At 41.1% G+C, this 15944-nt stretch overlaps 1 protein-coding gene across 1 annotated transcript in view; it reads left to right on the forward strand.

The window, feature by feature from the left end:
- The window catches only part of CHAT (choline O-acetyltransferase), a 91794-nt gene extending 76355 nt beyond the window's left edge, over nt 1–15439 (forward strand). Inside the window, exons 13-14 of the mRNA XM_040438407.1 lie at nt 3727–3864; nt 15176–15439. Of these exons, the coding sequence (XP_040294341.1) occupies nt 3727–3864; nt 15176–15439 (402 nt within the window). The remainder of the gene's footprint in view (nt 1–3726; nt 3865–15175) is intronic.
- Nucleotides 15440–15944: the final 505 nt, after the last annotated feature.

Below are 15944 nucleotides of genomic sequence, written 5' to 3' on the forward strand. Positions count from 1 at the left end.
AGTATGAGGAGGCCACCGAGTTGCACAATGACAGATTCTGGAGGTGGCAGCAGCATCAGGAGGAGGCCACCAAGTGGCACAATGACAAAGTCTGGAGTTGGCAGCAGTATTAGGAGGCCACAGAGTGGCCCAATGACAGGGTCTGGAGGTGGCAGCAGTATGAGGAGGCCAGAGTAGCACAATGACAGAGTCTGGAGGAGGAAGCAGTATGAGGAGGCCACTAAGTGGCACAATGACAGAGTATGGAGGTGGTGGCCGCAGTAGCATCAGGAGGAGGCCACAGAGTGGTACAATGACAGAGTCTGGAGGTGGCAGTATGATGAGGCCACCGATTGGCACAATGACAAAGTCTGGAGGAGGCAGCAGTATGATCAGGCCACCGAGTGGCACAATGATAGAGTCTGGAGTTGGCAGCAGTATGAGGAAGTCACAGAGTGGCCCAATGACAGAGTCTGGAGTTGGCAGCAGCATGAGGAATCCACAGAGTGGCCCAATGACAGAGTGTGGAGGTGGCGGCAGTAGCAACATTAGGAGAAGGCCACCAAGTGGCACAATGACAGAGTCTGGAGGTGGAAGCAGTATGAGGAGGCCAGCGAGTGGCACAATGACAGAGTCTGGAGTTGGCAGCAGCATGAGGAGGCCACAGAGTGGCACAATGACAGAGTCTGGAGTTGGTAGCAGTATGAGAAGGCCATTATGCGGTACAATGACCGAGTCTGGAGGTGGCGGCAGCATGAGGAGACAAGAGAGTAGCCCAATGACAGAGTGTGGTGGTGGCGGCAGCAGCAGCATCAGGAGGAGGCCACAGAGTGGCAAGGTGACATAGTGTGGAGATGGCAGCAGCAGCAGGATACCACAGAGTGGCAAGGTGACATAGTGTGGAGATGGCAGTAGCAGCAGCATCAGGATACCAAACAGTGGCAAGGTGACATAGTGTGGAGATGGCAGCAGCAGCATCAGGATACCACAGAGTGGCAAGGTGACATAGTGTGGAGATGGCAGTGGAAGCAACAGCATCAGGATACCACACAGTGGCAAGGTGACATAGTGTGGAGATGGCAGCAGCATCAGGATACCACAGAGTGGCAAGGTGACATAGTGTGGAGATGGCAGTAGCAGCATCAGGATATCAAACAGTGGCAAGGTGACATAGTGTGGAGATGGCAGCAGCAGCATCAGGATACCACAGAGTGGCAAGGTGACATAGTGTGGAGATGGCAGAAGCAGCATCAGGATACCATAGAGTGGCAAGGTGACATAGTGTGGAGATGGCAGCAGCATCAGGATACCACAGAGTGGTAAGATGACATAGTGTGGAGATGGCAGTAGCAGCATCAGGATACCAAACAGTGGCAAGGTGACATAATGTGGATAAGACAGCAGCAGCATCAGGATACCACACAGTGGCAAGGTGACATAGTGTGAATAAGGCAGTAGCATCAGGATACCACAGAGTGGTAAGATGACATAGTGTGGAGATGGCAGCAGCATCAGGATACCACAGAGTGGCAAGGTGACATAGTGTGGATAAGGCAGCAGCAGCATCCGAATACCACAGAGTGGCAAGGTGACATAGTGTGGAGATGGCAGCAGCAGCTGCATCAGGAGACCACAAAGTTACGCGGTGACAGAGTGGGGCGGTGGGTGGCAAAACCAGTACCCACTAATAAAGGTGGGTGAAAGAAGGAGCACTTGGCATCAGATGTGTGGCATCAGGCGGGTGGCAGCATCAGAGTAGTAGCTGAGGCAGGTAGCCAGAAGAAACCAGTCTCTTTTGTCAAAGTATTGGTGTGGCACCATGGATGCTCTAGTCTTGATGCATCAGGAATTGGTGGGTGGAAATCATGGCTGATCCACTAAACTAGGCCACTAAACGCTTTCACCACAAATAACTGCAACAGTGAAGTGCGTATATATTTTCCTTTTTGTGCTGAAATAGGCCACTAAACGCTTTTGCCACAAATAACTGCAACAGTGAAGTGCGTATATATTTTTCTTTCTGTACTTAAATAGGCCACTAAACACTTTCACCACATATAACTGCAGAAGTGAAATGCATATATATTTTTCTTTCTGTACTGAAATAGGCCACTAAAACCTTTCACCACAAATAACTGCAACAGTGAAGTGCGTATATATATTTTTTTGTACTAAAATAGGCCACTAAAGGCTTTTCAACATAGCACTTGGACCCTAATAATAAGAACAAATTTCTGGAAACACAAAGCTGTAATATGGCTATTTGGATCCCCAAATAATCTTTCCCTGCACTTGTAAATTGCTCTTCTAGCACTGTCCCTAGCGCCTTCTGACGGCTCTCCCTGCACTAAGATGCTGTGAAATGATTCCTCCCTATCCTTCAGTATGCTTTCCCTAGCGCCTTCTCACGTCTGTCCCTGCACTCAAACCGCTGGAAAATGTCTGAATCTAAGATGGCCGTCGTATTTATAGGGCTGTGACATCACAGTTCTGTCTGGCTGCTGATTGGCTGCATGCATGGCATTATGGGTCATCCAGCCTTCCCACAGTTCCTTGCCCCATGTCTTCACACCTGTAGCTGCCATTTTAGCCGCCATTTTAGGAAAAATTGTGATTCGTTACCACGAAGCGTGAGGAAATTCGCATTCGTTGCGAATCAAATTTTTCCTGAAATTCGGATCGAATTCCACTTCATCAGCTTCGATTCGCTCATCTCTAATCATAATCCCTGACAAGTAGAGCAGAGAGGAGGATGAGGCAGCTGTTTACTTTAGTGCTGTGAAGTAACTTGTCCTGCTGTGTGATTAGGACAGGATTTGTGCATACTAATAGGACGGCAGCCATTTTATTTCTCTTAACGACTGCCCCCTGGACAAAACAAGCCATTATAACTAATGAAATGTATTTGGGATCATATTTCTAATAAAGTAATATTTAAGTATTTTCATTTTCTTAATTCCCTGAGAACCCCTTTAAAGGGGTTTTCCCGGAGTACAATATTGGTGACCTATCCTCCCGATAGGACATCAATATCTGATTGGTGGGGATCCAACTCTGGCACTCCCACTGGTCAGCTGTTTGAAGTGGCAGGGTCTATGTGCAGCTCAGTCCCACTCAAGTGGGCCTGGGCTGCAATACCAAACACAGCCACTCTACAATGTACAGCACTGTACTTGGTATTCTGTGAGGAAGTTGCAGTTCTCATTGGAGCACTGCAGCCTCGTCAAAAGGCTGATCGGCGGGGGTGCTGGGAGTCGGAATCTCACTGATCAGATATTGATCAGATCAGATACTGAGGATAGGTCGTTAATACTGGACTCCTAGAAAACCCTTATAAATATTTTTAAGAGTCATAAATATCTGCATAAAAAAATGATTTTGGTTGCTTTCACATGGCCGAGTTTGGTCCGTGAAATGCAGTCTGTGTGACTGCCAAATTTCCAGGACTGACCTCGTCTCATGTAAGATGAACTAGCTGCATCTTAGTGATCAATGATGCTGTAAGTTCTAGCTTGACTTTGGGTTTTGCTGTCCCTTACTCACACCATCATTTGAGTGTAGGACAGGAGACCCGTGGTTGGGCTAAAACTTACAGTATCACAGATCACTGTGATGCAGTGAGTTCGGCTCACATAAGCCGCGGTCAGTCCAGGACCACATTTCACGGAACACCATGTGGCCATGTGAAAGCAGCCTAATTGGAAGAACCACACATATCAGTATAGATTATCTTCTCTCTTTTCTCAGGCCATTACAGGGATGGCAATTGATAACCACTTACTAGCGCTGAGAGAGCTGGCACGAGAACACTGCACGGAATTGCCAGAGCTTTTTGCAGACGAAATGTACATGTTGGGCAATCGATTTATACTTTCTACTAGCCAGGTAAGCTTTTCAAAAAGTATCACATATTTTTAACAGCATGTGTGGCTATGTCTTTTCATGTAGTATTAGAAATGTTTGGTGATGACAATGTAGGAGAATAATTATCTAAAATATAGTCATTTAATTGGTACTAAGTAAGGGAAAAAAATCACATACAATATATACGCGTATGGTTGCACTTGGAAACAAAAGAAATGCAATATCCTCCTAGTTAAAAAAAAAACTAAATATAGCCGTCTGATATTGCAGGGGTACTTGGAGTGAAATGAGGTCCTTGTGCTGATATAACAACATACCTGCACATACAGCATTTCCAAACAGTAAACCAGTGCAGCCTGCTGATTAGTATGTACTGCTCAATCAGTCAGATGAGATGTCATAAGAACATTCTCATTTTTGTAAGATTATTTAGATTAAAGGGGTTGTCTGGGTTCAAAGCAGAACCCGGACATATCCTTTTCTTCACCCAGTCAGCCCCTCTGAGATGAGCTTCAGAGCATTTCATGCTCGATGCTCTCCCTTGTCCTGCGCTGTATCACGAAGGGCAAGGGCTTTTTTGTTTACAAATGTACACTGCTAGGTGGAGGCTTCCGCCTAGCAGTGTTCCCGGTGATGCCACCAGCACTAATAGGCAGGCTTTAGCGCTGTCATAGCCGTTTTACCTGGACAAGTCCTTTAAGGGTCCTTTTACAATAGCTGAGGATTGGGTCAATGTTTAGGAACAAATGTTAAAATGGTTCCTAATAATTGGCCTTTGTAAAGGTGCTGCCGTTCACCCAACAAACAAGCAAAATGCTTGTTTTTCAGGTGATTGCACGTTTCATGCAGCATTTAAAATTATTCTTTGTCAGAAGCTCAACACCCTGAACAAGATGTGCAGCCAACAATATGTAAAGTAAATAGGGGACAAATAATCCTAACAGTGATCATTCATCCCCCTTTCATTAAGCGTTGTGTGAAAGGCACTTTAAATCAGTGCCTATCAATTTAATGGGGTATTCCGCTTATTAACGCAAGTAAGTGATGAACGCAAGTGTGGATTCTTTGCCTGTGTATAGGGCCCTTTAGACGTTCCTATTGGAAAAATCAGATAAGACAAGCATTGCTGGATTATTGTGTGAATGTTTCTACGGTATTGAATGTCGAAGGTCTCTGCAGAACAATGATGTTTTATTTTATTTTTCCTGAAAGAATGAGTCACTCATCCTAATCCCTTATGGGGCCATGTGAGTGCTCTGGTGAATCAGACTTGTGGTTTTAACAGCATTCATGAGAAATATCCAAACAAAGTCTACAGCTGGGTAGGATATTTCAGGCCAGTGTATAGGCAGCAGATTCATAAACACGCTCTATGATGCCTACCCAATAGTCCATCAGTGGGAAGAAGGCTGAAATGTTCAAACACGTCTTTGTTTCTCCAGGGAAAATCTGCTCCAGAGCTGTCAGAGAGTCACTTGTTTCTTCTGATATAAACATACGCTCTCTGTCAACGGCTATCTGGACTAAACCTGGACAAAAACAATTATATGCAGATCATTCACAGATTCAGCATTTGCTCTTATGGAAACAAAATATTCAAAACTTCTCAAGTGTGGCAATAACTGGCACATAGACAAACAAGAGGCATCCCACAATCATTACAAATGACTTGATCCAATTTTTGAGGTTTCATGTGTGGCTAAAAACTTTGCTTTTGATCTGGCTTTTATACCCCTTCCACATGCCACAGATTGGAGCTAGGTGGTTGAAATTTGATAATTTGATGACCATAGCGACATTTGCTACTTCCTAGAATTGCATAACCTTACGGCTTGTCCTTCTTGGTGTTGCAATTTCAATGTTGAGGAGTGTATTTACACTTTAAGCAATAAATCTTCCAGTATAGCAATAGAAGTGGCTCAGCCCAACAAAATGCTCAGTGGTCAATTGTTAATGGGGCTTTGAAATGAAGCTTGTCTTTGTAGACTATCCATTTAGTAAGTTTAATGACAGCTCTCCAAGAAAAAAAATTGTGCAAGTTAAAATCCACCTTGGAGTATGATTTTGAGTGACTTTAATATGTGCCAGTTGCTTTACGTGCTCATAAATCTCACCACTTCCTTACAATATTAGCAATTTACAGTAAAGGAACAGCTGGACTTTCAACACAAAAGGCAGAGTTGGGAGGGGGCATGGTCAGAGCACTATGTGAAAAGTTAAAGCCCCAGTTAGTATCTGCAATTTATCTGGCAACTTAGCCAAAAACTCATTAATTTCGAGGCCCCTGCGAGTGTGTAACAAGGTGTGAGGCTTCCCAAAATTGCTTCAGTTACCGCTATCATGATGGACGGCAAAGCTAGGGAATGGCCAGAGAAGAAAGCCCAAGATGGGGCCACACTTGTTACTTCTGTCCGCTCCAGACATGCTGCTGAATAGCAAGAAAATGTGGCTGCCAAATTCAGCAGCTTCACAAGGACCTAGTCTGAAGAGAGGGATCGGGAAGCAGATGTTAATGTGCTTCAAGATGGAGCTTTGTGTGAAGCTCCCAGGACCAGCAGCAGGGAATGGCCGGTCACTAATCAAACTGAATCTTATGCAAAAAACAACAAGTGAGGAAACAGCGGCCAACTCTACTCTTGCTAATATTATTCAAGCAACTGACCAGTATAATAACTCACTTTACTGAATCTCCAGGCTGGAAGTATGAAGGAGGATTGGCAGACTGTTAGAGGCTGTTAAGGCTAAACAAGAGGATTTAGAAAATTGCCTTCCACAAATAACATATAAATAGTTCTTGAAAATGATTCAACCCAACAGAATGTTCTAAACCTTGTCTACTAAATATCTTTTGAAAAGATGCACTCACTTACACAGTCCGTTGTTCACAGTTGAGCAAGGACATTGTGTTCCCACAAGACCCCTGAAACCATGCACAATGCAACAAAAAATACTTTTTTGTCACCTTTCAATAATGGCTGTATGGTGTATGGTTGCCAGGGGCCAGGCCAGAAGCTGTAGTGTGGCACGTGATAACAATGATTTCTTCTGTACAGAACACTGGTGAGACCTCACTTGGAGTATTGTGCGCAGTACTGGAGGCCATATCTCCAGAAGGATATAGATACTCTAGAGAGAGTTCAGAGAAGAGCTACTAAACTAGTACATGGATTGCAGGATAAAACTTACCAGGAAAGGTTAAAGGACCTTAACATGTATAGCTTGGAAGAAAGAAGAGACAGAGGGGATATGATAGAAACTTTTAAATACATAAAGGGAATCAACTCGGTAAAGGAGGAGAGCATATTTAAAAGAAGAAAAACTACCACAAGAGGACACAGTTTTAAATTAGAGGGGCAAAGGTTTAAAAGTAATATAAGGAAGTATTACTTTACTGAGAGAGTAGTGGATGCATGGAATAGCCTTCCTGCAGAAGTGGTAGCTGCAAATACAGTGAAGGAGTTTAAGCATGCATGGGATAGGCATAAGGCTATCCTTCATATAAGATAGGGCCAGGGACTATTCATAGGATTCAGATATATTGGGCAGACTAGATGGGCCAAATGGTTCTTATCTGCCGACACATTCTATGTTTCTATGTTCTTTTATTTTGCTATTCTTTTTTTTTTTTTACACTTTCTGTCCCCCACAAGGTCATACAAGACCTTTGGGGGGCATTTAAACAGCATATTTTATTAAAATTGCTAATTTCTTATGTAACTGGGGCTGATATATTAGCCCCAGTTACAGGGGGAATACAGCCCCCAAAGGATTTACTATGTTGTAAAGCCTCACTGCAGAGCTTATCTGGGCCTGCTAAAACCCAGCAGCTCATGCAGATACCCAGACCCAAGCAAACACGATTGCTGCTAGCATTGCAACTTTCTATTCTGTATACACAGCGTTGATTGAGCACTGTGTATACAGTGATAGAGACGGCAAAATAAAAAAACATTGTTGCCTTCTCTATGGAGATCCCAGTTGTCACTGGCAATGGGCTCCCCTCTCCCGCAGTTACACAATTAGCATGCAGCTTCTAACTCTGCAAGTAGGTTCAGGAATGTCCTTGCAGAGATAATCACGGACCACCTGGAGCATTGCAGAAGTGGTTAAAAAGAGATTGCTCAGCCCTGATATTTATGTAACAGTTCCTCTATCAATTGCATACTGCCCCCGTATGCATGCCACAAATTTTGCAAAATTAATGGCATCTGTAGAGATTTTGTGCGAAAGAAGAACACTCCAAGAATTAGGTTGGAGAAGATTCAGAGAGGGGAGGGATCATGGCTATACTATGTATCAGCTCAGCTAAAGCACCTAGAGGGGTGGGGGGTTGCTTGACCTACCTCAGCTGGGAAGGTGATTAGCCATTTACTAAGCACTAGCCAGTTGTTGAATACCTTTTAAAGTGGTTAGGTTAGGAAGTATATCTCCTTTTTTAGGGAAAAGGGTATTCATAAGAAATGGATTGGAGATAAACATTCTATGGGGGTGAAGCCATCTACCATATACGGTGCATTCATTCAAGTCTTCAGACCCTTTCACTTTTTTTTTACATTTAGTTACGTTATGGCCTTATTCTAAAATAAAAAAAAGTTCAAAATTTTCCCCTTCAATCTGCACTCAATAACCTATAATAAGTGCAGTAATCAGGGAAGAAGGGTCTTGGTAAGACAAATGACCAAGAACCCAAAGATGAGCTCCAAAGATCCTGTAAGCAGATGGGGGAAACTTCCAGAAGGACAACCATCACTGCAGTAATCCACCGATCTGTGCTTTATGGCAGAGTGGCCAGAAAGAACCCTCTCCTCAGTAAACAATAAAAGACACATGAACTTTGTAAAAAACAAACAAACAAAAAAACACCTAAAGGACTCTGACTGTAATAAACAAGATTCTCTGGTCATATGAAACCAAGATTGAAGGTTTTGGCCTCAATTCTAAGTGTCATCTTTGAAGGAAATCAGGCATGGTGGTGGGGATTTTTTTCAATGGCTGGGACAGGAAGACTGGTCAGAGTTGAGGGGAAGCTGAATGGAGCAAAGTACAGAGATATTCTTAATGAATGGACCTCTGAATGGGCAGAAGGTTCACCTTCCAACTGGAGAATAACCCTAAGCACACAGCCAAGACAACACAGGAGTAGCTTAGGGACAACTCTGTGAATTGTGGCCCAGCCAGAGTCCTGATTAGAACCCAATTGAACATCTCTGGAAAGACCTGAAAACTGCTGTCCAACAATGGACCCATCCAACCTGACAGAGCTTCAGAGGATCTGCAGAAAAGAATGTCAGAAAATCCCCAAATCCAGGTGTGCAAACCTTGTGGCATCATACCCAAGAAGACTGGAGGCTTTAATCACTGACAAAGGTGCTTCTACTAAGTACTGAGTAAAGGGTCTGAGACTTTGAATACTTATGTCAATTTTAGTTTTTCCTTTTCAATAAATTAGCAAAGATTTCAAACATTCTGTTTTCACTTTCTCATTATAGGGCATTGAGTACAGATTGATGGGGGAAAATTATATTTTTTATTTTTATTTTAGCACAAGGCTGCAACATAACAAAATGTGAAAAAAAGTAAAACTGAAGATTTTCTTCATGCGCTGTATTTTCCTATATGGAATAATAAAATGTACCCGGAATTCACAAAACGAATGAGATGTGAGATATGGCTTAGTACAGGCATTCAAAAAATATCGCAACTATTTCAGGATGGACATTTTAGAACATTCCACGGTCTTCAGCAGGAATTTAATATCCCATATAACAAGTTCTTCCAATACCTGCAGCTGAGGTATGCCTACGAAGTATAGAATAGAAAGACGCCAATGCAGCCGTACATATATTCTTCATTTTTAGACTTTGTAGACCATAAATTGGATGAGATAATTCAGTTGTTACCCAAAGTGTTGCATAGTGAGTCATACTTTCTTTATAGATATATAAAACCTCACTGCTACTCTACAAAATAAAATATAAAGTGGAAACACTATGTGAGAGATGTTGAGCACCAGAGACAGATTGAATGTATGTCATGTTGAGAAGCTATAGACTAAGGCTCTGGAGGAAGGTTGTGAACCTTTTTAGTTCACAGTATGATTGCACAGTGGAACTTGATCCTCTTGTTTGCTTGCTTGGTTATAGGTCTGAATTGCCTGTATGGAGTGTCTCTAGCTTTCCATTCTGATACTACTTTTGTATCAGGCTGGCAAACTGATTGCCTACCATTGGAAGACATAGACTCATTGTAGATAGACTTCTCCAAGCTAATTAATTGATCATGCGATACAGAGTTCAATTGGATAGCGGCTCTACTTTTCCTATATGTGTTAAATTAATAATATCTGATTTGACAGTAATTTTTAGGACAGTAAAACAGTTTGAGCTAGGTTACAGTTTTTTGTAGACATTTATGTGGATTGACGTGTGAGATGTGTTAATGTTGGACTGGTCTTTAAAATGTGTTTTCTGACTGCCTGTGGAAGGAAAGCATTGCTTGAATGGACACTCTTTTAGGGCTGTGAACCTAAGCAGAGGGGGTGGGGTGGGAAGTAAAGTGGGTGGGGGCTATTTTTGAAAAACCTTTAATAAAGAATGTCCGATGTAAAAAAAAAAAAGAGATGGAAGAGATGGTTTATTAATGTCTCTACCTTCCCAATCTCTGCACATATGGTGCTCAATGAGCACTATGTATGCAGTTCCCTGCTCACATTGCAGCGATCATGTAATCACTGTGTGCTGGGGAACTGCAGAAGCTACTGGGTCTTATCAGACCTAGGTTGTCTCTTCAGTGAGTCTCCAGGGGGTGTATTTACCCTGGGACTGGGGCTAATATGTCAGCCCCAGTTTCAGTGGAAATCAGCAATAAAAAAAAATGTGTAATGAAAAAATGCCCATTAAAGGTCTTGTCTGGGGGCACAATGTGAAAAATAAAATAAATAGGTAAAGATAGAAATAAAATAGAACAACACAATTATGTCACAGCCATGGCAACTGTAAACTATGTATTATAAAACTGACACAATTTAAAAAAGTATTTTTGAGAGATGCTATGTTAGAGCATCTTATGGGAAATAAGCAAATAACGCCATATCAGCATGGCTTCGTGAGGGATCGGTCATGTCAAACTAATTTAATCAGTTTCTATGAGGAGGTAAGTTCTAGACTTGACAGCGGCGAATCAATGGATGTCGTATATCTGGACTTCTCCAAAGCATTTGACACTGTACCTCATAAAAGGTTAGTATATAAAATGAGAATGCTCGGACTCGGAGAAAACGTCTGTAAGTGGGTAAGTAACTGGCTCAATGATAGAAAACAGAGGGTGGTTATTAACGGTACATACTCAGATTGGGTCACTGTCACTAGTGGAGTACCTCAGGGGTCAGTATTGGGCCCTATTCTCTTCAATATATTTATTAATGATCTTGTAGAAGGCTTGCATAGTAAAATATCAATTTTCGCAGATGACACTAAACTGTGTAAAGTAATTAACACTGAAGAGGACAGTATACTACTACAGAGGGATCTGGATAGATTGGAGGCTTGGGCAGATAAGTGGCAGATGAGGTTTAACACTGAGAAATGTAAAGTTATGCACATGGGAAGGAATAATGCAAGTCACCCGTACATACTAAATGGTAAAACACTCGGTAACACTGACATGGAAAAGGATCTAGGAATTTTAATAAACAGCAAACTAAGCTGCAAAAAACAGTGTCAGGCAGCGGCTGCCAAGGCCAATAAGATAATGGGTTGCATCAAAAGGGGCATAGATGCCCGTGATGAGAACATATTCCTACTACTTTACAAATCACTGGTCAGACCACACATGGAGTACTGTGTACAGTTCTGGGCTCCTGTAAACAAGGCAGACATAGCAGAGCTGGAGAGGGTCCAGAGGAGGGCAACTAAAGTAATAACTGGAATGGGGCAACTACAGTATCCTGAAAGATTATCAAAATTAGGGTTATTCACGTTAGAAAAAAGACGACTGAGGGGAGATCTAATTACTATGTATAAATATATCAGGGGGCAGTACAGAGATCTATCCCATCATCTATTTATCCCCAGGACTGTAACTGTGACGAGGGGACATCCTCTGCGTTTGGAGGAAAGAAGGTTTGTACACAAACATAGAAAAGGGTTCTTTACGGTAAGAGCAGTGAGACTATGGAACTCTCTGCCTGAGGAGGTGGTGATGGTGAGTACAATAAAGGAATTCAAGAGGGGCCTGGATGTATTTCTGGAGTGTAATAATATTACAGGCTATAGCTACTAGAGAGGGGTCGTTGATCCAGGGAGTTATTCTGATTGCCTGATTGGAGTCGGGAAGGAATTTTTTATTCCCCTAAAGTGAGGAAAATTGGCTTCTACCTCACAGGGTTTTTTTTTGCCTTCCTCTGGATCAACTTGTAGGATGACAGGCCGAACTGGATGGACAAATGTCTTTTTTCGGCCTTATGTACTATGTTACTATTTAAGTTTCACTTTCTGCTAATAAAAACAAATACAAAAAATGTGAAAAACTAGGCATAAACATTTTTTGGGGAAAAATGTAGTTGTGATGGCACACTCTCATCTGGTAGAAACTGAAGTAGGTTATTATGTTTAAAAACGTATTTATTTATTTATTTATACTTCTGGTATAAAAGCAATTTGATAGACTGGTTGAATAGTTTTATAGTTGATATCCAGGTGTTATGAGCAGGCTGGATGCATATATTACTATAGCTGGATACATACAATGTTAAATACAATGGCTGAGTACACAAGGATAGAAAGAGAACTGTCGTGTATATCCGGTTTGAAGTATTGTCTTGGTGTAGGTTCCAAGAACTAAGGTGCTGTATGCAGGCTATATATAATACACTAAAGTGCTATATGAACTGAATGCACAGAAGTGCTAGATATAGGCTGGGTACAATAAATGCTATGTGTCAGCTAAAATATGAAAGTGCTGTGTGCAAGCTGGATACACTGAAGTGCTAGTGCAAGCTGGATACACTAAAATGCTAGTGCAAGCTGAATACACTAAGGTGCTAGTGCAAGCTGGATACACTAAAGTGCTAGTGCAAGCTGGATACACTAAAATGCTAGTGCAAGCTGAATACACTAAGGTGCTAGTGCAAGCTGGATACACTAAAGTGCTGATTGAAGGCTGGATACACTAAAGTGCTGTATGCAAACTGGATGTATTAAAGTGCTAGATGCAAGCTAGATACACTTAGGTGCTTCAAGTAAGTTAAATGTAATAAGTGCTAAATGCAGGCTGGGTACATTGCTATAAATAAGCTGAATATAATCAGTGCTGTAGGCAAATAAGATGTATAAGGTGTTCAGTGTATGCTGAATACATGCAATTGAGTAAAGCTGGATATAAAAGGTAAACAATAATATCTAAATATACACAATTGTAGATTGATCAGTGTGCATATAGGTGATTAAAATAAAAAAGACCACTAGGTAAACTGTGCATACAAATTCAGTGCACTGAAATATTGTTCAGGACAAAAAAGAAATGTAATTTGGACATACACTCACCTAAAGAATTATTAGGAACACCATACTAATACGGTGTTGGACCCCCTTTTGCCTTCAGAACTGCCTTAATTCTACGTGGCATTGATTCAACAAGGTGCTGATAGCATTCTTTAGAAATGTTGGCCAATATTGATAGGATAGCATCTTGCAGTTGATGGAGATTTGAGGGATGCACATCCAGGGCACGAAGCTCCCGTTCCACCACATCCCAAAGATGCTCTATTGGGTTGAGATCTGGTGACTGTGGGGGCCATTTTAGTACAGTGAACTCATTGTCATGTTCAAGAAACCAATTTGAAATGATTCGAGCTTTGTGACATGGTGCATTATCCTGCTGGATGTAGCCATCAGAGGATGGATACATGTTCTCATTCTGTTTACGCCAAATTCGGACTCTACCATTTGAATGTCTCAACAGAAATCGAGACTCATCAGACCAGGTAACATTTTTCCAGTCTTCAACAGTCCAATTTTGGTGAGCTCGTGCAAATTGTAGCCTCTTTTTCCTATTTGTAGTTGTAGTGGAGATGAGTGGTACCCGGTGGGGTCTTCTGCTGTTGTAGCCCATCCGCCTCAAGGTTGTGCGTGTTGTGGCTTCACAAATGCTTTGCTGCATACCTCGATTGTAACGAGTGGTTATTTCAGTCAACGTTGCTCTTCTATCAGCTTGAATCAGTCGGCCCATTCTCCTCTGATCTCTAGCATCCACAAGGCATTTTCGCCCACAGGACTGCCGCATACTGGATGTTTTTCCCTTTTCACACCATTCTTTGTAAACCCTAGAAATGGTTGTGCGTGAAAATCCCAGTAACTGAGCAGATTGTGAAATACTCAGACCAGCCCGTCTGGCACCAACAACCATGCCACGCTCAAAATTGCTTAAATCCCCTTTCTTTCCCATTCTGACATTCAGTTTGGAGTTCAGGAGATTGTCTTGACCAGGACCACACCCCTAAATGCATTGAAGAAACTGCCATGTGATTGGTTGACTAGATAATTGCATTAATGAGAAATAGAACAGGTGTTCCTAATAATTCTTTAGGTGAGTGTATATTGAGATCTGCAATGGTTCTATTTTTCTATGTGATGGTTCAATTTTTGGTGATATTTTAAATTTTGCATGTCATTATCTATATAAAAAATAACCAAACTATTAAAATATACACAATGCAATGGAAAAAATATCCAAATGGACGAATTGGTAGATTTTGGACCTCAGAGCCCTTACACAGCCCCACCGAAGTAAACATAAAAAAGTTATGGGTGTCAGTATATTTCAATACAAAGACATTTTTTAAACTTTTAAAAGTTTTTTTTTCAAGTATTAATACATAACCAAACCTATATAAATTTGGTATTGCTGTAATCATACTGACCCACAAAAGAAATTGAATTTTCACCACCTAGTGATCACCGTAAATACGAAACTCATATAACAATTGCACAGTTGCATTTTCTTTCCAATTCCACCCATGAACAATTTTTTACAGCTTCCGAATACAGCTTATAGAAATCTAAATGTTGCCATTAGAAAACACAAATTGAAAAAAAGCCCTCATATGGTTCTGTGAACGGAAAAATAAAAAGGGTTATAGCTTTTGGAAGGCAGGAAAGAAACAAAACAAAAAAAATGAAAATTGTTTACGAGATTAAGGGATTAGACACCCTAAAGATATCGTAATCTTATGGTTTCATCCTACTTACTATTACAAACTGGGTTATTTGTTTCTTAAACAGACAAAACATTGCTATCTATAATTTCCAGTGAAGGTTTTATAATTGCTTTTCAGGTCCCTACCACAATGGAAATGTTCTGCTGCTATGGTCCAGTCGTGCCAAATGGATATGGTGCCTGTTACAACCCACAGCCTGAAAACATCCTCTTCTGCATTTCAAGTTTTCGTGACTGCAAAGAAACGTCATCTGACATGTTTGCCAAAGCAGTGGAAGAAAGTTTAACTGCCATGGGGGACCTATGTGTACAATATAACACTAAGGCCCAAACACCAGTGAAGGAAAGAAAGTCTGAACCAAAGAATGGACACAGAACCTAGCTAACTATTTAACATACAGTATAGGTAGAATATTATTTATTTTCCATACATATATCATATTTTTGAATGTATATTTTGGGGAAAATATTTACTAGAGTATAAATAAATGTAGAGTTTACACATTGCACTGCTTAAACAAAAAAAATGAAGACTTCCTTCACACGTAGATTTTATTGGGCTTTTTTTTGCTTGCAAAAAAACATCAAGCATTTCTTATAGATTGTTGCATCTGTTTGTGGCACTTTGAGTTTTTTTTTGTCTGTAACACTTTAAATGGTTGTTTTTCTAGCATTTTTCCATTACTATATAGGAGACTATGACAGAAATGCAAGGAAGGACAGTTTACCTAGAACATAATATGATGTAAATAAAATTAAAAAAAGAAAGTGATAAAATGCTAAAAATATAATGCACTATAGACTTTAAAGTAACTGGTAACATTAAAAATGCTAAAAAATTACATTAAATATGCTGAAAAACACAACAAATAAAATGGCAGAAATGC

Source organism: Bufo bufo, chromosome 6, assembly GCF_905171765.1.
Source record: "Bufo bufo chromosome 6, aBufBuf1.1, whole genome shotgun sequence".
NCBI lineage: Eukaryota > Metazoa > Chordata > Amphibia > Anura > Bufonidae > Bufo > Bufo bufo.